Below are 21,707 nucleotides of genomic sequence, written 5' to 3'. Positions count from 1 at the left end.
GCCGGGGGGTGCCCCATGGCTGGGCTCTGGGGGGAGGGGAGTGCTGGTGTCTGAGCTGGGGGGTGCCCCGTGGCTGGGTCCTGGGGGGAGGGGAGTGCTGGTGTCTGAGCTGGGGGGTGCCCCATGGCTGGGCTCTGGGGGGAGGGGGATGTTGGTGTCTGGGCCAGGGGTGCCCCATGGCTGGGTCCTGGGGGGAGGGGGATGTTGGTGGCTGAGCTAAGGGGTGCCCCGTGGCTGGGCTCTGGGGAGAGTGGGATGTTGGTGTCTGGGCCAGGGGATGTTCTGTGGCTGGGCTCTGGGGAGAGGGGGTGCTGGTTCCTGTGCCGGGGGGTGTCCCATGGCTGGGCTCTGGGGGGAGGGGGATGTTGGTGTCTGGGCCGGGGGTGCCTCATGGCTGGGTCCTGTGGGGAGGGGAGTGCTGGTGTCTGAGCTGGGGGGGTGCCCCGTGGCTGGGTCCTGGGGGAGGGGAGTGCTGGTGCCTGTGCTGGGGGGTGCCCCATGGCTGGGTTCTGAGCGGGGGGAGTGCTAGTGTCTGGGCTAGAGGATGTTCCATGTCTGGGTCCTGAGGGGAGGGGGATGTTGGTGGCTGAGCTGGGGGTGCCCCGTGGCTGGGCTCTGGGGGGAGGCGGGTGCTGGTTCCTGTGCCAGGGGGTGCCCCATGGCTGGGCTCTGGGGGGAGGGGGTGCTGGTTCCTGTGCTGGGGGGTGTCCCATGGCTGGGCTCTGGGGGGAGGGGGATGTTGGTGTCTGGGCCGGGGGTGCCTCATGGCTGGGTCCTGTGGGGATGGGGATGTTGGTGGCTGAGCTAAGGGGTACCCCGTGGCTGGGCTCTGGGGGGAGTGGGGTGCTGGTGTCTGGTCTGGGGGGGTGCCCCGTGGCTGGGCTCTGCGGGGAGGGGGATGTTGGTGTCTGGGCCAGGGGATGTTCCGTGGCTGGGTCCTGTGGGCAGGGGGGAGCTGGTGCCTGGGCCGGGGGTGCCCCTTGGCTGGGCTTGGCGGGATGAGAGTGCAGGTGACTGGGCTCTGGGGCCTCCATACAGCCCCCTCCAACACTCTTCACCTGGAACTGGGTTGTTCTAGGGCAGGGGTTGGCAACCTGCAGCATGCGTGCCAAAGGTGGCACGCGAGCTGATGTTTACTGGCACGCTGCTGCCAGCCGGGGTCCCGGCCACCAGCCCCACTCAGCCCGCTGCCGGTTTGGGGTTCCAGCCGCCAGCCCCGCTCACCTCGCTGCTGGTCTGGGGTTCCAGCTGCCCGGCCCCCTGCCAGCCGGGGTCCGGGCCTCCAGCCCTGCTAAGCCCTCCTGCCAGCCTGGGGTACCAGCAGCCAGGCCAGGCTCTGCTCCTGGCCTGGTCCCAGCGCTCTGCAGCCCTTATCAAAAATTACACTACAATTACCTTAAAAACTTGAAAACTTAAAAACTTTGTATATTACAGTAATGGTTAAAACATGTATAATGTTAATAAATACACAGGTTTGATGAAACAAAGTAGTTGTACTTAGGTGCTTGGGCTTAATTTGTGTTTTCGATGATTTACCTTCTAAAAAAGTCTCGCATGTCTCGCACCCCCAGGGGTTGCGTGCACCCCAGGTTAAGAACCGCTGCGCTAAACTGATAAGATCAGCATTTTAATTTAATTTTAAATGAAGCTTCTTAAACATTTTAAAAACTTTGTTTACTTTACATACAACAATAGTTTAGTTATATATTATAGACTTATAGAGAGAGACCTTCTAAAACGTTAAAATGTATTACCGGCACGCAAAACCTTAAATTAGAGTGAATAAATGAAGCCTCGGCACACACCTTCTGAAAGGTTGCTGACTACAGTTCTAGGGGTTTCTTTAACTCTCAACTCCTGGGGGAATATTTCTTGCTGTTGTCTATTTGCTGACATACTTGTTGATAGGTATTTTGAAATAAATTACCAAAATAATTGAAACGGGACTGATTATATTATGCTATTTTGACAAATAAAATATGCAGATTTTTGCAGATTTTTAAAATATTGTGTGTGGAATTTTTAACGTTTTGACACAGTATTTCCTCAGGAGTAGATGTCAGACTTGCATGCGCTGTTCTGCAGGGAGAAGGGTCAGGGGCTGGCTCGTGGAATCTACCCCAGGTTCCTTTCGCTTTTTTTATTTATTATATTTTCATTTAAGGGCACAAGGTTAAAGCCCACGTCCGAGGAGTCAGTGATAATTCTGAACAGTACGTTATTGTTTCTGTTTTATGGGAGGCCTGGAGGCCCAGGTGCAAGAGGTGCTGCACTGACACACAGTGAGAGACAGCCCCTGCCCCGAAGAGCTTACAACAGAAATGGGGGGAGAAAGAAATCATTTTTACCACAGTGTCTCAGGTGGAGAACTGAGCCCCAAAGAGATGACGTCATTCGCCTCACTTCCTACCTAGTCCTCATAAACCCTGTCATAAATGTATTCACTTCCTGCCTCACCCAGACCCTGGGTAACTTCATTGACTGAATGCGTCACTTGAACCCTAACGTCATCCAGCTGCCCAACCTCAAACTGAGCAGAATTCCTTTGACCTTTTCCCTAACGCTAACCCTAGGATAACACCAGTGTCCTCCTCCCTCACCCTGGGAAAACTGCACTGATGTCCATCCGAACCCCAACCCTGGAATAGCTCCTCCGACCTCCTCCCCAGTCGGGATCAGGATCTCTGGGTAAGGGGGCGCAAGCAAACAATGTGCATTTCAGTGCAGCTGAACATACACACATATATCTAGAAAACAAGAATCAGGCCTGTGCTTAGAGAACTGGGGTCTCTCTCCTGGGGAGCCGTGACTCTGAAAAGCATTTGGGGGTCAAGGTGGAGAATCAGCTGAACGTGAGCTCCCAGTGCGACGCTGAGGCCAGAAGAGCTAATGTGACCCTGGGATGCATAAAGGAGGAATCTCGAGTACGAGCATAGAGGTGATTTTACCTCCCTGTTTGGCACTGGTGTGAACACTGGTAGAATACATTGTGTCCAGTTCTGGTGTTCACAATTCCAGACGGTGGCGGAAAAAGTGGAGAAGATGCAGAGAAGACTCATGAGAATAACTGAAGGATTAGCAAACCTGCCTTATAATGATAGGGTTAAAGAGATCAAGCTGTGTAGATCTGTGTAATAAGGCTGAGATTTTCAAAATCCTCAAAAGGTTTGGGTCTCCACTTCCTATTAATTTTAATGCAGACTGAGTGTGCCTCTCTCAGGCAGCTTTGAAAAGATCAGCCTTACAGCTTGTCAGACAGCTCAGTATTTTTCGAAGTATTTCTATGATTTGTAGAGCTCCAGATAACTAGATAGGGACGGTGTGGGGATGGGGAGAGACAGAGGTTCACAAGAGCCATGGAGCAGCCATACAGATGTGTTTGTCGATGTATTTCTATGCAGACCCAAATGCTACTCCTGCAGCTGCCTCACTGCATCAACGTGCAGGCGTTGGACCCCCCCTCTCAGTTTTCTCAGAGCCGCTTTCACCTCCTTGTTCCTCAGCGTGTAGATGGCCGGGTTCAGCATGGGCGTGACCACGTTGCCAAAGATCTGCACAGGGGTCACCAGCACATTGCTCAGCTGGGGCTGCGTGTAGACCAGGGCACAGGGCCCAAAGAACAGCGTCACCACAGCCAGATGTGATCCGCAAGTGGAGGCTGCTTTGCGCCGCCCTTCGGCTGAGTTCATCTTCAGGACGGAGTAGACTATGCAGATGTAGGACGCGAGGATGAGGAGGAAGCAGGTCATAGGCACCACCCCAATATTGATGAAGCTCACAGTCTCGATGACGTACGTGTCCGCACAGGCCAGTTTGACCACTGGGAAGATGTCACAGAAGAAATAGTCCACCACGTTGGACCTGCAGTAGGGCAGCGTGAAGGTCAGGGTGGTGAGGATGGTGGCGTGGAAGGAGCTGGTGATCCAGGTGCCGGCAGCCAGGAGGGCGCACACCCTCCGGTTCATGATGAGCAGGTAGCGCAGCGGGTGGCAGATGGCCACGTACCGGTCGTAGGCCATGACGGTGTAGAGCAGGCACTCGGTGCTGCACAGGAAGTGCCAGAAGAAGACCTGGGACATGCACCCGCCCAGCGAGATGACCTTGCTCTGAGCCCAGAGGTTGGCCAGCAATTTAGGGATGCTGATGGAAGAGATTCCAATGTCCAGCACAGAGAGATTGCAGAGGAAGAAGTACATAGGGGTGTGCAGGCGGGCGTCAGCGAGGATGGCTGAGAAGATGAGCAGGTTGCCCAACAGGGTGCAGAGGTAGAAGGCTAAGAAGGTGACGAAGAGGATGGTCTGGAGGCCATCGGTGTTGGGTATCCCTAAGAGGATGAAATGAGACACCAGAGTGTGGTTGACCAGCCCCATGTGGGACTCATTCCTGGGGATGGGGAGTGAAATAATGCCAATGAGTTACTGAAACGAAAAGACCTGTCATCCTATAGCTGCAATGCTCACCCTTCCTTCCGCTGCCCCCACGACTCACTGTCACTAGGAGCGGTGTAAATTTCTATCATTGTAATGCCAGTTGGGGTCAGGGCCTCACTGGGCTTGCACTGAATGTAGGGAGAGAAAATGTCTGTCTTGAAGATCCTACAGTCCAGAGACAAAAAAGGGGACATCAATTCTATTCTATTCTGTTCCAGTTTCTTCTCTTCTCTCCTGTCCTATTCCAACTGCTTCAATTCTATTCTATCTAGGCCCTTTCCCCACCCTTATCACCACAGTACCTTAGAGCCTCTCATTTGTGGCTAACATTTCTCATGTGTGGTTCGTTCTCTCTCTCAGGGTCTCTGCAGAGAGATGACCGTTTGTGCAGTGCAGAGCTTTGTTTTGGTAGGGTTTTGTTGTTATAATTGCATGGGCTGCTCCATGTTTGTATTAAGGAAGAGGACAAGGATGGAACATACAAACAATTGAATGGGGGGAAGAATTGCCCCAGCTTTGTGAATGTTGTGAATTATAGAGGGGTTAATTGGGGATAGAAAGAGAAGGAAAGAGAAAGGAGATGAAGAATAGCCACAGGTCGGGGGGGCTACCTCATCCTCTCCCTTGACGTCGTTTCCATCATTTCCAGGGTTCACAGTTCGTTTCAATGGCTCTCAGCACCCCCATGACACAAATTGTTCCAACACCCCTGGCTGCAGCTTGTCATCTGCTCGGCCGTGATCAGCAGGCTGGGCTCTGTGGATAACCTGCCAGAGGGATTTTTAAGGTGAGATTTGAAGGACAATAACGAAGTGTCTGTTTGCATTTGGCCGGGGAGTTTTCCCTGTGCAGGAGAGGCTGGGCTGAAGGGGAGATGCTGGCAGGTTGGGGCTGTAACACATGGAGAGAGGGAGATAAAGGATAGATACAGACAGACAGACAGACTGGCAGGCAGGCACACAGAGAAGGATGGATGGATGGATCGATCGATTTCTCTCTAAAGAAAATATTGGGCTGACATCTTCCTCGGCGCGAGACAGAGACTGGCAGATTCAGAGACAGGCAGAGACTGAGGGACAGAGCGAGAAGGACTTTACCGAAGCAGGAGTCTTACACTGGCTGCATTGGGAGGGGCCGCTCCAGCTGGCTGGAATTCTTCTTTCTGTCCCCGGCCGTGACTCCTCTGTAGCACCATCCAGCTTCCTTATCCCAAACGGCCCATCGCCCAGGAGAGGCGACCTAGTCCGCTCCGAAGCTAGCGAGGGCTGCCACAGCGTATCCCCCACACTGCTGCCGAGCCCCACAGCTTTCTCACAGCTTCCAGCCTCCTTACGGCTCTCCATGGTCTTTAAATCCCTTTCGGGCCCGTCGGGACCAGGGCCCTGAATCCCACCAGACTCCCAGGCTGAGACCTCGGCAGAGTCGCCAATTAACGGAGATTCTGCATCATTGTCCATAACGCTCATAGACCCCCGGGACCAGGTCCTCCGCCGGCATCAATAACTGTACTGCCATTGAACTGAAAGAGCCAGATCCCCCGCTCCACCGGGGTCCGGATTCTGCTCTCGCTCCCCCTGACCTGACTCCTGGGGGACTCCATTGGATTCCCTGGGGCTGTTTCCCCTCTCAGCCGCGCGCTCTGGTGTAAATCAGGAGTAACTCCACTGGCATCAAAGGAGCTGTGTAGATTTCTACCAGCTGAGAATCTGATCCCGACATTGTAAGGGGGGAGGGGACGTTCATGCTGGTCTAGGCTCTCCTGCCGTGTGACAACACCAGAGAATTCCCCGCAGGGGTGTGAAATAGGAGTAACCTGGGCCAGAGGTGCAGCTGGAGGCCTCTGAAGCCAACAGAGCTTTGTCCTTGGTTTGTGTCCCCTGCTGTCCCCCTGCCCCTTCTCTGTGTCTCTGTGCCCTTGTGTGGTTATGTGTGAGGGTGAAATTCACCGCTGTGCGGACAGAGGGCAGCATACGTCCTGCGCACCACTTCTCATCACTTTTCGCAGTATAGCAGCCCCCCCAACTCCGTGAAGAGCCTGGCACTGTTGTTCTGGCTGCCGCTCAGACACAAACTCAGACAGGCTCGGCCATTCAGAGTTCACCATCTGAATAAACCAAACACAGTAAGAATTACCAGCCCCATTTTACAAGGGGGAACTGAGGCACAGAGAATTTCAGGGTTTGATTGTCAAAGGAGCCAGGATCCCAAAACTCATTCAAGTGCAGTGGGCATTGGACACTTAATTCCTGCTGGCTTTTTGAAATTCTCAATCTGATCGAGTTGTGTAAGGTCACAAAGGGAGTGTGTGGAAGAGCTGGGCATCTAGTTCAGCTTTCCTGGGTTCCAGTCCAAGCATTAGCCATCACACCCTCCTCTCTACATCGGGATGAACGTCGCTCGGCTTCTTTCTGGGCCTCACGCGTGTTCTCTTACCCACCCCTTTGCACAATCAGGGGTCAGGAGAAAGGGTCTTTAGATGATTGCAGCTGATTTAAGTGAGCGAAAGCTGCTCCTTCACTAGCCAGGTAAGCGGAATAGACACAAGTTTCATCTTGCACCTCTACTGTGCGTCTACACTAAGGGGTTGGCGGTGGTTAGCGACATCGCTGGGAAGCTCTATAGTGTAGACAAATCCATCGACACCACACAGAGAGGGATGTGAGAGAGACAGGGCTAGATTGGGGGGGCTCCAGCAGTGATCTCATCGATCCATTTGTGGTGTCCCAGCACCGCAGTTGTAATAAGGCCCCTTGCGATTCCGCTAATCGCTATCATTTCCCGCTCTTCTCTGGTGAGTGTCTTACTTGGGAGCCAGGACAAGGGGGCAGAAGCAGACGGTATAATTAATCTCTGTAGCTGTGTTATCCCCAGCCCAGTCAGACCATCCCACGGGGTGCAATGGCCGTTGGGATTAATTAAAATGTTGACATTTCTAATGAGTCCCCAGGCTGGGCCTTCTCACTGCACTGGTACCAGGCTCACAAGTTATTCTTGGTTTCCATCAGCTGAGTTCCGTGTGTCATTGCCACACACACCAGAGCCGGAACTGCATTTGACTATTTTAATTTGTATTATCCCTCTTGTTATCATGGGTGTTATGGTGGAACGTACAGTCTGGGACTGAGACATGGGCCCCTTTGTGCTACACCCAGCACAGATACAGAGACACAGGCCCAGCCTGAATGTGATACACATTTAATAGCTGAGAGTGACAAAGGATTTAATTATCTGTGTATATAACAGGTGGGGAAACTGAGGGACGAAGCAATTTAATGAGTTACTCAAAGGCAAATATTGAGTCTTCTACAGAGCCTGTACTTGAACCCAGATCTCCTGTGTCCCAGGTCTTTGTCTTAGCCACAAGGTAATGGTTTGCAAATAATTCCCATGGGCTCTTTAAATGTAGGTGTGATGAATTGATACAGTTCTCAGTTACAAATACTATAGCTGCCTACTCTCCCTGCTTCTCGCTCCACGGTCACTCAGGACCAGGGGCCTGGCTCACGGTATCTGCCCCAAGTTCCTGTCACTTTTTTTATTTTTTTCCATGTCAAGGACACAAGGCTAAAACCCACGTCCGAGGAGTCAGTGATAATTCTGATCAGTACATTATTGTTTCTGTTGTATGTGAGGCCTGGAGGCCCAGGTGCAAGGGGTGCTGCACTGACACACAGCGAGAGACAGCCCCTGCCCCGAAGAGCTTACAACAGAAACGGGGGGGAGAAAAGAATAATTTTTACCACAGTCTCTCAGTTGGGGAACTGAGCCCCAAAGAGATAACGTCATTCGCCTCACTTCCTACCTAGCCTTCAGAAACCCTGCCATAAATGTATTCACTTCCTGCCTCACCCAAACCCTGGGTAACTTGATTGACTTCACGCGTCACCTGAACCCTAACGTCACCCAGCTGCCCTGCCTCAATCCGAGCAGAATTCCTTTGGCCTTTTCCCCGACCCTAACGCTAACCCTAGGCTAACACCAGTGTCCTCCTCCCTCACCCTGGGAAAACTCCACTGACCTCCCTCTGAACCCCAACCCTGGAATAGCTCCTCTGACCTCCTCCCCAGTCGGGATCAGGATCGCTGGGTAAGGGGGCGCAAGCAAACAATGTGCATTTCAATGCAGCTGAACATATGCACGTACATCTAGAAAACAAAAATCAGGGTTGTGCTTATAGCACAGGGGACTATCTCCTGGGGAGCCGTGACTCTGAAAAACATTTGGGGTCGTGGTGGAGAATCAGCTGAACGTGAGCTCCCAGTGTGACGCTCGGGCCAGAAGAGCTAATGCGACCCTGGGATGCATAAAGGAGGAATCTCGAGTACGAGCATAGAGGTGATTTTACCTCCCTGTTTGGCACTGGTGTGAACACTGGTAGAATACGTTGTGTCCAGTTCTGGTGTTCACAATTCCAGACAGGTGCTGATAAATTGGAGAGGAATCAGAGAAGACCCATGAGAATAACTGAAGGATTAGAAAAACAGCCTTATAATGATAGGGTTAAAGAGTTCGAGCTATGTAGAGCTGGGTAATAAGGCTGAGATTTTCAAAATCCTCTACAAGGTTTGGGTCTCCAGTTCCTATCAATTTTGATGCAGGCTGAGTGTGCCTGTCCCTCAAGTGGCTTTGAAAAGATCAGCCTTACAGTATGTCAAAGACAGCTCGGTATTTTTAGGAGCATTTCTATGACTTGTAGAGATCCACATAGATAGAGAGGGACTGTGTGGGGATGGGGAGAGACAGAGGTTCACAAGAGCCACGGAGCAGCCATACAGGTGTGTTTGTCGATGTATTTCTATGCAGACCCAAATGCTACTCCTGCAGCTGCCTCACTGCATCAACGTGCAGGCGTTGGACCCCCTCTCAGTTTTCTCAGAGCCGCTTTCACCTCCTTGTTCCTCAGAGTGTAGATGGCCGGGTTCAGCATGGGCGTGACCACGTTGCCGAATATGTGCACAGGGGTCACCAGCACTTTGCTTAGCTGGGGCTGTGTGTAGACCAGGGCACAGGGCCCGAAGAACAGCGTCACCACCACTAGATGCGAGGTGCAAGTGGAGGCTGCTTTGCGCCGCCCTTCGGCTGAGTTCATCTTCAGGACGGAGTAGATGATCCTGACATAGGAGGCGAGGATGAGGAGGAAGCAGGTCATGGGCACCACCCCAATATTGGTGAAGCTCACAGTCTCGATGACGTACGTGTCCGCACAGGCCAGCTTGACCACAGGGAAGATGTCACAGAAGAAATAGTCCACCACGTTGGACCCGCAGTAGGGCAGCGTGAAGGTCAGGCTGGTGAGGATGGTGGCGTGGAAGCAGCTGGTGATCCAGGTGCCAGCGGCCAGGAGGGCGCACACCCTCCGGTTCATGACGAGCAGGTAGCGCAGCGGGTGGCAGATGGCCACGTACCGGTCGTAGGCCATGACGGTGTAGAGCAGGCACTCGGTACTGCCCAGGAAGTGCCAGAAGAAGACCTGGGACATGCACCCGCCCAGCGAGATGTACCTGCTCTGAGCCCAGAGGTTGGCCAGCAATTTAGGGATGCTGATGGAAGAGATTCCAATGTCCAGCACAGAGAGGTTGCAGAGGAAGAAGTACATGGGGGTGTGCAGGCGGGGGTCAGCGAGGATGGCTGAGAAGATGAGCAGGTTGCCCAACAGGGTGCAGAGGTAGAAGGCTAAGAAGGTGATGAAGAGGATGGTCTGGAGGCCGTCGGTGTTGGGGATCCCTAAGAGGATGAAATGAGTCACCATAGTGTGGTTGACCCGCCCCATGTGGGACTCATTCCTGGGGTAGGGGAGAGAAATAATGCCAGTGAGAAACAAAGAGACCCGTCATTCTATAGCTGCAATGCTCACCCTTCCTTCCACTGCCCCCACGACTCACTGTCACTAGGAGCGGTGTAAATTTCTATCATTGTAATGCCACTTGGTGTCAGGGCCTCACTGGGCTGGTGCTGAACATAGAGAGAGAAAATGGCTGCCTTGAAGGCCTTACAGTCCAGAAATGAACAGACAAAGGGGACGTCTATTCTATTTTGTTCCATTCTATTCTATCCTAGTTTCTTCTCTTCTCTCCTGTCTTATTCCATTTTCTTCAATTCTATTCTATTTGGGCCTTCACCCCACTCTTATCACCATGCTACATTAGAGACGTCTGATTCTATCTAACATTTGTCATGTGGTTTGTTCTCTCTCCTCCTCTCCGCAGAGAGATGGCCCTCTCTGCATTGCAGTGCCTTCTTTGGGTAGAGTATCGTTTTTATAAAAGCACATAGTGCTGCATGTTTCTGTTAAGGAAGAGGAGGAGGATGGAACATACAGACCAATGAATGCGGTGAAGAATTGCCCCAGCTTTGTTAATGATTGTTTGGGGTTTTTTATTGGGGTTAGAGAGAGAAGGAAAAGGAAAGAAGGAGAAGGGGAATAGCCACACCCAGAGGTTCTGGAACTCGGGAGGCTGGGGGGGTGGCTGAACCCCCTGGCTTGACGTATTTTCCATCATTTCCAGTGTTCACAGTTTGGTTCAGCACCCCCATGACATAAATTGTTCCAACACCCCTGGCTGCAGCTTGTCATCTGCTCGGCTGTGATCAGCAGGCTGGGGTCTGTGAATAACCTGCCAGAGGGATTTTTAAGGTGAGATTTGAAGGACAATAACAAAGTGTCTGTTTGCATTTGGCCGGGGAGTTTTCCCCGTGCAGGGGAGGCTGGGCTGAAGGGGAGACGCTGGCAGGTTGGGGCTGTAACACATGGAGAGAGGGAGATAAAGGATAGATACACACAGACAGACAGACTGGCAGGCAGGCACACAGAGAAGGATGGATGGATGGATCGATCGATTTCTTTCTAAAGAAAATATTGGGCTGACATCTTCCTCGGCGCGAGACAGAGACTGGCAGATTCAGAGACAGGCAGAGACTGAGGGACAGAGCGAGAAGGACTTTACCGAAGCAGGAGTCTTACACTGGCTGCATTGGGAAGGGCCGCTCCAGCTGGCTGGAATTCTTCTTTCTGTCCCCGGCCGTGACTCCTCTGTAGCACCATCCAGCTTCCTTATCCCAAACGGCCCATCGCCCAGGAGAGGTGCACAGCCTGGGCTCTTGGTATCCAACCCGGAGACCTAATCCGCTCCGAAGCTAGCGAGGGCTGCCACAGCGTATCCCCCACACTGCTGCCGAGCCCCACAGCTTTCTCACAGCTTCCAGCCTCCTTACGGCTCTCCATGGTCTTTAAATCCCCTTTGGGCCCATCGGGACCAGGGCCCCGAATCCCGCCAGACTCCCAGGCTGAGACCTCGGCAGAGTCGCCAATTAACGGAGATTCTGCATCATTGTCCATAACGCTCATAGACCCCCGGGACCAGGTCCTCCGCCGGCATCAATAACTGTAGCGCCATTGAACTGAAAGAGCCAGATCCCCCGCTCCACCGGGGTCCGGATTCTGCTCTCGCTCCCCCTGACCTGACTCCTGGGGGACTCCATTGGATTCCCTGGGGCTGTTTCCCCTCTCAGCCGCGCGCCCTGGTGTAAATCAGGAGTAACTCCACTGGGATCAAAGGAGCTGTGTAGATTTCTACCAGCTGAGAATCTGACCCCGACATTGTAAGGGGGGAGGGGACGTTCATGCTGGTCTAGGCTCTCCTGCCGTGTGACAACACCAGAGAATTCCCCGCAGGGGTGTGAAATAGGAGTAACCTGGGCCAGAGGTGCAGCTGGAGGCCTCTGAAGCCAACAGAGCTTTGTCCTTGGTTTGTGTCCCCTGCTGTCCCCCTGCCCCTTCTCTGTGTCTCTGTGCCCTTGTGTGGTTACGTGTGAGGGTGAAATTCACCGCTGTGCGGACAGAGGGCAGCATACGTCCTGGGCACCACTTCTCATCACTCTTCGCAGTACGGAAGAGACTTCAAGAAGAGCATTGAGTCATTTTTGGCAGCACAGTAACCCTCCCGCCTCCCTCCCCAACTCTAAGACGATCATGGCACCAGTGTACTGGGTGCAGTGTGAGATAGACCGTGTGAGAGAGACGCTGCTTTTCAGTGTCTATCTCTCTAAACCCAAACATAGAAGGGTTATCAATGCCATCCCTCCTCTTGTCATTGGGATGAACGTCGCGCTGCGTCCTTCTGGGCCTTGCGCTTGTTCTCTTGCCCACCCCTTTGCACAATCAGGGGTCAGGAGAAAGGGTCTTTAGAGGATTACGGCTCATTTACGTTAACAAAACCTGCTCCCTCACTAGCCATGTAAGCGGAATAGACACAAACCTCGTCTTGCACCTCTGCTGTGCCTCTAGGCGGAGAGGTTGGCAGCGGTTAGCTACATCAGTGGGAAGCTCTATAGTGTAGACCGGAGGTTATCAAACCACGACTCCCTTCTGACAAAAAAAATTACAATATGACCCCAGGAGGAGGGACCGAAGCCTGAGCCCACCCGAGCCCAGCCACCCCAGGCAGGGCGGACAGAGCCAAAGCTCCACTGGCCTGCAGGCTTCAGCCCCAGGCCGAGGGCCTGTAATCTCAGCCCCACTGCATCTTCGGCCCCAGACATTGGGGCTTGGACTTTGGCTTCATCCCCTTGCCCCAGGAAGTCTAAGCGAGCCCTAGCGACCCCATTAGAATGGGGTGGGGCCCACATCGGGATCCCGACCCACAGTTTGAAAACCGCTGATGTAGACAAATCTATAGACACCACACAGAGAGGTATGTGAGAGAGACAGGGCTAGATTAGGGGGGTTTCCAGCAATGATCTCATCAATCTATTTGTGGTGTCCCAGCACCACAGTTTTAATAAGGCCCCTTGCGATTCCGCTAATCGCTATCATTTCCCGCTCTTCTCTGGGGGGCGTCTTACTTGGGAGCCAGGACGAGGGGGCAGAAGCAGACGGTATAATTAATCTCTGTAGCTGTGTTATCCCCAGCCCAGTCAGACCATCCCACGGGGTGCAATGGCCGTTGGGGTTAATTAAAATGTTGACATTTTTAATGAGTCCCCAGGCTGGGCCTTCTCACTGCGCTGGTACCAGGCTCAGAAGTTATTCTTGGCTGCATCAGCTGAAGTCCATGTGTCACTGCCATGTACACCGGAGCCGGAACCGCATTTGACTATTTTAATTTGTATTATCACTATTGTTATCATGGGTATTATGGAAGGACCTATAGTCTGGAACTGAGTCGTGGGCCCCTTTCTCCTACACCCAGCACCAACACATAGAGACAGTCCCAGCCTGAATGTGATACACATTTAATAGCTGAGAGTGACAAAGGATTTAATTATCCTTGTATATAACAGGTGGGGAAACTGAGGCACAATGCGATTTAGTGTTACTCAAGAGCAAATAGGGAGTCTTCTACAGAGCCTGTACAGGAACCCAGATCTCCTGTGTCCCAGGTCTTTGTCTTAGCCACAAGATAATGGTCGGCAAATAATTCCCATGGGCTCTTTAAATGTAGGTGTGATGAATTGATACAGTTCTCAGTTACAAATACTACAGCCGCCTGCTCTCCCGGCTTCTCCCTCTCTGGCCACACAATATCCCAGCTTGGAGGTCAGTGGAGGTTTCCCATTGTCTATCAGAATCTATTGTGGTTTTTCAAATTAATGTTCACAACTTATGCCCTGATCTTCCATTCCAGGTTTTCTTCTCTCAGTCTCACCAGAGTCTGGATTTGTGGCTCTTTGGAAATTGTCAGACACATAGAAAAACATAAACTGTTGAACAATAGTCAACATGGTTTCTGTAAAAGGAAATCGTGTCTTACTAATCTATTAGAGTTCTTTGAAGGGGTCAACAAACATGTGGACAAGGACAATCCAGTGGACATAGTGTACTTAGATTTCCAGAAAGCCTTTGACAAGGTTCCTCACCAAAGGCTCTTACGTAAATTAAGTTGTCATGGGATAAAAGGGAAGGTCCTTTCATGGATTGAGAACTGGTTAAAAGACCGGGAACAAAGGGTAGGAATTAATGGTAAATTCTCAGAATGGAGAGGGGTAACTAGTGGTGTTCCCCAAGGGTCAGTGCTCGGACCAATCCTATTCAACTTATTTATAAATCATCTGGAGAAAGGGGTAAACAGCGAGGTGGCAAAGTTTGCAGATGATACTAAATTGCTCAAGATAGTTAAGACCAATGCAGACTGTAATGAACTTCAAAAAGATCTCACAAAACTAAGTGATTGGGCAACAAAATGGCAAATGAAATTTAATGTGGATAAATGTAAAGTAATGCACATTGGAAAAAATAACCCCAACTATACATACAATATGATGGGGGCTAATTTAGCTACAACAAGTCAGGAAAAAGATCTTGGAGTCACCGTGGATTGTTCTCTGAAGATGTCCGCGCAGTGTGCAGAGACGGTCAAAAAAGCAAACAGGATGTTAGGAATCATTAAAAAGGGGATAGAGAATAAGACTGAGAATATATTATTGCCCTTATATAAATTGATGGTACGCCCACATCTCAAATACTACGTACAGATGTGGTCTCTTCATCTAAAAAAAGATATACTGGCACTAGAAAAGGTTCAGAGAAGGGCAACTAAAATGATTAGGGGTTTGGAACGGGTCCTATATGAGGAGAGATTAAAGAGGTTAGGACTTTTCAGCTTGGAAAAGAGGAGACTAAGAGGGGATATGATAGAGGTCTATAAAATCATGAGTGATGTGGAGAAAGTGGATAAGGAAAAGTTATTTACTTATTCCCATAATACAAGAACTAGGGGTCACCAAATGAAATTAACAGGCAGCAGGTTTAAAACAAATACAAGGAAGTTCTTCTTCACGCAGCACACAGTCAACTTGTGGAACTCCTTACCTGAGGAGGTTGTGAAGGCTAGGACTATAACAGCATTTAAAAGAGAACTGGATAAATTCATGGTGGTTAAGTCCATTAATGGCTATTAGCCAGGACGGGTAAGGAATGGTGTCCCTAGCCTCTGTCTGTCAGAGGATGGAGATGGATGGCAGGAGAGTGATCACCTGATCATTGCCTGTTGGTCCACTCCCTCCGGGGCACCTGGCATTGGCCACTGTCAGTAGACAGGATACTGGGCTGGATGGACCTTTGGTCTGACCCGGTACGGCCGTTCTTATGGTCTTATGTTCTTATGGTTCCCTGGACCAGTGCAACGAAACAACTGAGAAAATTCAGGATGAACCCAGCAGTACAAAAGGGGCGCTGTGGTGCAGGGAGTGGTGCAGGCAGCTCAGTAGGGGGCGCTCTTCCCCCGGCGTCAGGGCTGTTTCTGGGGCCGGACGTTGGGCTTGCATGCGCTGTTCTGCAGGGAGATGTTATCTACCCAGGTTCCTTTCACTTTTTTTATTTATTATATTTTCATTTAAGGGCACAAGGTTAAAACCCACGTCCGAGGAGTCAGTGATAATTCTGAACAGTACGTTATTGTTTCTGTTATATGGGAGGCCTGGAGGCCCAGGTGCAAGAGGTGCTGCACTGACACACAGAGAGAGACAGCAACTGCCCCGAAGAGCTTACAACAGAAACGGGGGGAGAGAAAGGAATAATTTTTACCGCACTGTCTCAGGTGGGGAACTGAGCCCCAAAGATATGACGTCATTTGCATAACTTCCTGCCTAGCCCGCATAAACCCTGCCATAAATGTATTCACTTCCTGCCTTACCCGAACCCTTAGTAACTTTGACTGCATGCGCCACCTGAACCCTAGTGTAGCCCAACTGCCCAACCTCAAGCCAAGCAGAATTCCTTTGACCTTTTCCCTAACGCTAAGCCTAGGATAACACCAGTGTGCTCCTCCCTCACCCTGGGAAAAATCCACCTACTTCCATCCTAAACCTAAGCCTAAGCCTTGAATACCTCCACCGATCTATTTCACAGTCGGGATCTGGATCACTTAGTAAGGGACTGCAAGTAAACAATGTTCATTTTACTGCAGTTAAACATAAGCTTGTACATCTAGGAACAAAGATCCGAGGCTCTGCTTACAGGACGGGGGCCTCTCTCCTGGGGAGCAGTGACTCTGAAAAAGATTTGGAGGTTGTTAGGGTTCCCTCCCCACTCTGAACTCTGAGGTACAGATGTGGGGACCCGCATGAAAGACCCCATAAGCTTATCTCTACCAGCTTAGGTTAAAAACTCCCCCATGGCACAAATTCTTCCTTGTCCTTGGAATGGTATCGCTGCCACCACCAAGTGAGTTAGACAAAAATTCAGGAAAAGAACCACTTGCCGTTCCTGTTTCTCCCCAAATCCCCCCAAGCTCCTTCACCCCCTTTCCTGGGGAGGCTTGAGAATAATATACCAACCAAATAGGTTAACAAAGTGGGCACAGACCAGCCCTTGGGTTTTTAGGACACTAAAGACCAATCAGGTTCTTAAAAGCAGAACTTTATTATAAAGAAAAAGTAAAAGAAGCACCTCTGTAAAATCAGTATGGAAGGTAATTTTACAGGGTAATCAGATTCAAAACACAGAGGATTCCCCTCTACACAAAACTTTAAAGTTACAAAAAAAAACACAGGTATAAACCTCCCTCTTAACTTAGGGAAAATTCACAAGCTACAACAAAAGATAATCTAACGCATTTCCTTCCTATTACTTACAATTTGTAATCTTAGATGCTTAGTTCAGATATGGCTTTAGGACAGGGGTTCTCAAACTGGGGGTTAGGACCCCTCAGGGGGTCGCAAGGTTATTACATGGGGGGGTCGTGAGCTGTCAGCCTCTACCCTAAAGCCTGCTTTCCATCCAGCATTTATAATGGTGTTAAATATATTTAAAAAGTGTTTTTAATGTATATGTGGGGGGCGTCGCACTCAGAGGTTTGCTATGTGAAAGGGGTCACCAGTACAAAAGTTTGAGAACCACTGCTTTAGGAGATGTATTTTCCCTGCCCTGGTTCCTCACTGACCTGGAGAGAACAAGACAAAGAGAACAAAACAAAAACCTTCCCCCAGAGATTTGAAAGTATCTTCTCCCCTTATTGGTCCTTTTGGTCAGGTGCCAACCAGGTTCTCTGAGCTTCTTAACCCTTTACAGGTAAAGGAGGGATTTTATTCTCCCCTTAGCTGTATGTTTATGACAGGGGTCATGGTGGAAAATCAGCTGAACGTGAGCTCCCAGGGCGATGCTGTGGCCAGAAGACCTAATGTGACCCTGGAGTGCATAACTGAGGAATCTCGAGTACGAGCATAGAGGTGATTTTACCTCCCTGTTTGGCACTGGTTCGACCAATGGTGGAATACTGTGTCCAGTTCTGGTGTTCACAATTCCAGACGGGTGCTGATAAATTGGAGAGGAATCAGAGAAGAGCCATGAGGATAATTGAAGGATTAGAAAACCTACGTTATAATGATGGACGTAAAGAGTTTGAGCTATGTAGATCTGTGTAATACGGGCAAGATTTTCAAAGTCCTCTACAACATTTGGATCTCCAATTCCTATTAATTTGAAAACAGGCTGAGTGTGCCTGTCCCTCAGGCAGCTTTGAAAATGCAACCTCACAGCATGTCAAAGACAGCTCAGTATTTTTAGGAGCATTTCTATGACTTGTAGAGATCCACAAAGATAGATAGGGGCTGTGTGGTTATGGGGAGAGACAGAGAAGCTCACAAGAGCCACAGAGCTGCCATGTATCAGAGGGGTAGCCGTGTTAGTCTGAATCTGTAAAAAGCAACAGAGGGTCCTGTGGCACCTTTGAGACTAACAGAAGTACTGTGAGCATAAGCTTTCGTGGGTAAGAACCTCACTTCTTCAGATGCAAGAGCTGCCATGCAGATGTATTTCTTGATGTATTTCCAAACAGACCCACATGCTACCCCTGCAGCTGCCGCACATCAACGTGGAGGCATTTGACCCCCTCTCAGTTTTCTCAGAGCCGCTTTCACCTCCTTGTTCCTCAGCGTGTAGATGGCCGGGTTCAGCATGGGCGTGACCACGTTGCTGAAGATCTGCACAGGGGTCACCAGCACATTGCTCAGCTGGGGCTGAGTGTAGATCAGGGCGCAGGGCCCAAAGAACAGCATCACCACCGCCAGATGTGAGGCACAAGTGGAGACTGCTTTGCGCCGCCCTTCGGCTGAGTTCATCTTCAGGACAGAGTAGACTATGCAGATGTAGGAGGCGAGGATGAGGAGGAAGCAGGTCATGGACACCATACCAGTGTTGGTGAAGGTCACAGTCTCAATGATGTACGTGTCCGCACAGGCCAGCTTGACCACCGGGAAGATGTCACAGAAGAAATAGTCCACCACGTTGGACCCGCAGTAGGGCAGCGTGAAGGTCAGGCTGGTGAGGATGGTGGCGTGGAAGGAGCTGGTGATCCAGGTGCCGGCAGCCAGGAGGGCGCACACCCTCCGGTTCATGATGAGCAGGTAGCGCAGTGGGTGGCAGATGGCCACGTACCGGTCGTAGGCCATGACGGTGTAGAGCAGGCACTCGGTGCTGCCCAGGAAGTGCCAGAAGAAGACCTGGGACATGCACCCGCCCAGCGAGATGGTTCTACTCTTCACCCAGATGTTGGCCAGCAACTTAGGGGTGCTGATGGAAGAGAATCCAAGGTCCACAATAGAGAGGTTGCAGAGGAAGAAGTACATGGGGGTGTGCAGGCGGGCGTCAGCGAGAATGGCTGAGAAGATGAGCAGGTTGCCCAACAGGGTGCAGAGGTAGAAGGCTAAGAAGGTGACGAAGAGGATGGTCTGGAGGCCGTCGGTGTTGGGGATTTCTAAGAGGATGAAATGAGTCACCAGAGTGTGGTTGACCAGCCCCATGTGGGATTCATTCCTGGGGTAGGGGAGAGAAATAATGCCAGTGAGAAACAAAGAGACCCGTCATTCTATAGCTGCAATGCTCACCCTTCCTTCCACTGCCCCCATGACTCACCGTCATTAGGAGTGATGTATATTTCTATCAGTGTAATGCCAGCTGGGGTCAGGGTCTTAATGTGCTGGCGCTGAATGTAGAGAGAGAAAGTGTCTGCCTTGAAGATCCTACAGTCCAGAGACGAACAAAGGGAACATCTATTCTATTCTGTTCTAGTCCAGTTTCTTCTCTTCTCTCCTGTCCTATTCCAATGTCTTCAATTCTATTCTATCTAGGCCTTTGCCCCACCCTTATCTTCACAGTACCACGGGGCCTTCTGTTTGTGGCTAAAATTTCTCATGTGGTTTCTTCTTTCTCTCTCTCACCCTCTCCACAGAGGTATTACCCTGTGTGCAGTGCAGTGCTTTCTTTTGGAAGGCCTTAGCTGTTATAAATACTAGGGATGCTAATGTTTCTGTTCAGAAAGAGGAGGAGGATGGAAATTACAAACCAATGAATGTGCGGAAGAATTGTCCCAGCTTTGTTAATGATGTGAATTGTTTGAGGTTTTTTCCTGGGGTTAGAGAGAGAAGAAAAAGGAAAGAAGGAGAAGGGGAATAGTCACACCCAGAGATGCTGGAACTCGGGGGGGGGGGGGGGGGCAGCTGCAACCACTGGCTTGACGTGTTTTCCATCATTTCCAGCGTTCACAGTTTGGTTCAATGGCTCTCAGCACCCCCACGACACAAATTGTTCCAACACCCCTGGCTGCAGCTTGTCATCTGCTCGGCTGTGATCAGCAGGCTGGGCTCTGGGGATAACCTGCCAGAGGGATTTTTAAGGTGAGATTTGAAGGACAATAACGAAGTGTCTGTTTGCATCTGGCCGGGGAGTTTTCCCCATGCAGGAGAGGCTGGGCTGAAGGGGAGACGCTGGCGGGTTGGGGCTGTAACACATGGAGAGAGGGAGATAAAGGATAGATACACACAGACAGACAGACTGGCAGGCAGGCACACAGAGAAGGATGGACGGACGGATCGATCGATTTCTCTCTAAAGAAAATATTGGGCTGACATCTTCCTCGGCGCGAGACAGAGACTGGCAGATTCAGAGACAGGCAGAGACTGAGGGACAGAGCGAGAAGGACTTTACCGAAGCAGGAGTCTTACACTGGCTGCATTGGGAGGGGCCGCTCCAGCTGGCTGGAATTCTTCTTTCTGTCCCCGGCCGTGACTCCTCTGTAGCACCATCCAGCTTCCTTATCCCAAACGGCCCATCGCCCAGGAGAGGGGCACAGCCTGGGCTCTTGGTATCCAACCCGGAGACCTAATCCGCTCCGAAGCTAGCGAGGGCTGCCACAGCGTATCCCCCACACTGCTGCCGAGCCCCACAGCTTTCTCACAGCTTCCAACCTCCTTACGGCTCTCCATGGTCTTTAAATACCTTTCGGGCCCGTCGGGACCAGGGCCCTGAATCCCGCCAGGCTCCCAGGCTGAGACCTCGGCAGAGTCGCCAATTAACGGAGATTCTGCATCATTGTCCATAACGCTCATAGACCCCCGGGACCAGGTCCTCCGCCGGCATCAATAACTGTAGCGCCATTGAACTGAAAGAGCCAGATCCCCCGCTCCACCGGGGTCCGGATTCTGCTCTCGCTCCCCCTGACCTGACTCCTGGGGGACTCCATTGGATTCCCTGGGGCTGTTTCCCCTCTCAGCCGCGCGCCCTGGTGTAAATCAGGAGTAACTCCACTGGGATCAAAGGAGCTGTGTAGATTTCTACCAGCTGAGAATCTGACCCCGACATTGTAAGGGGGGAGGGGACGTTCATGCTGGTCTAGGCTCTCCTGCCGTGTGACACACGCCAGAGAATTCCCGGCAGGGGTGTGAAATAGGAGCAACCTGGGCCAGAGGTGCAGCTGGAGGCCTCTGAAGCCAACAGAGCTTTGTCCTTGGTTTGTGTCCCCTGCTGTCCCCCTGCCCCTTCTCTGTGTCTCTGTGCCCCTGTGTGGTTACGTGTGAGAGTGAAATTCACCACTGTGCGGACAGAGGGCAGCATACGTCCTGCGCACCACTTCTCATCACTTTTCGTAGTATAGCAGCCCCCCCCCCAACTCCGTGAGGAGCCTGGCACTGTTGTTCTGGGTGCTGCTCAGCAGGGCCGCCCGGGGGGGGGGGGGGGGGATAAGTGGGGCAATTTGCCCCAGGCCCCAGGCCTCGCAGGGGCTCCCATGAGAATATAGTATTGCAACTGTTTTTTTATGGAAGGGGCCCCCGAAATTGCTTTGCCCCAGGCCCCCTGAATCCTCTGGGCAGCCCTGCCGCTCAGACAGAGTCAGACAGGCTTGGCCATTCAGAGTTCACCACCTAAATAAAGAATTACCAGCCCCATTTTACAAGGGGGAACTGAGGCACAGAGAATTTCAGGGTTTGATTGTCAAAGGAGCCAGGCTCTCAAAACTCATTCAAGTGCAGTGGGCATTGGACACTTAATTCCTACTGGCTTTTTGA

At 51.3% G+C, this 21,707-nt stretch overlaps 3 protein-coding genes across 3 annotated transcripts; all 3 read right to left on the bottom strand.

Annotated features, from left to right (window-relative positions):
• Positions 1–3,410: 3,410 nt before the first annotated feature.
• LOC101937705 (putative olfactory receptor 10D4) lies at positions 3,411–4,370 on the bottom strand. Its single transcript, XM_005312848.2, has one exon. The coding sequence runs from the start codon at positions 4,368–4,370 to the stop codon at positions 3,411–3,413; it is 960 nt and encodes a 319-aa protein (XP_005312905.1).
• A 4,897-nt stretch (positions 4,371–9,267) lies between these two features.
• On the bottom strand, positions 9,268–10,200 carry LOC101937423 (olfactory receptor 10D3-like). Its single transcript, XM_005312847.2, has one exon. The coding sequence runs from the start codon at positions 10,198–10,200 to the stop codon at positions 9,268–9,270; it is 933 nt and encodes a 310-aa protein (XP_005312904.2).
• An 8,033-nt stretch (positions 10,201–18,233) lies between these two features.
• Positions 18,234–19,166, bottom strand: LOC101937161 (putative olfactory receptor 10D4). Its single transcript, XM_005312846.1, has one exon. The coding sequence runs from the start codon at positions 19,164–19,166 to the stop codon at positions 18,234–18,236; it is 933 nt and encodes a 310-aa protein (XP_005312903.1).
• Positions 19,167–21,707: the final 2,541 nt, after the last annotated feature.

The sequence above is a fragment of the Chrysemys picta genome, chromosome 13 (assembly GCF_011386835.1).
Source record: "Chrysemys picta bellii isolate R12L10 chromosome 13, ASM1138683v2, whole genome shotgun sequence".
NCBI classification, from domain to species: Eukaryota; Metazoa; Chordata; order Testudines; family Emydidae; genus Chrysemys; species Chrysemys picta.
Note: the sequence above shows the minus strand (reverse complement) of the source record. Positions and strands in the feature narration are given on the sequence as shown.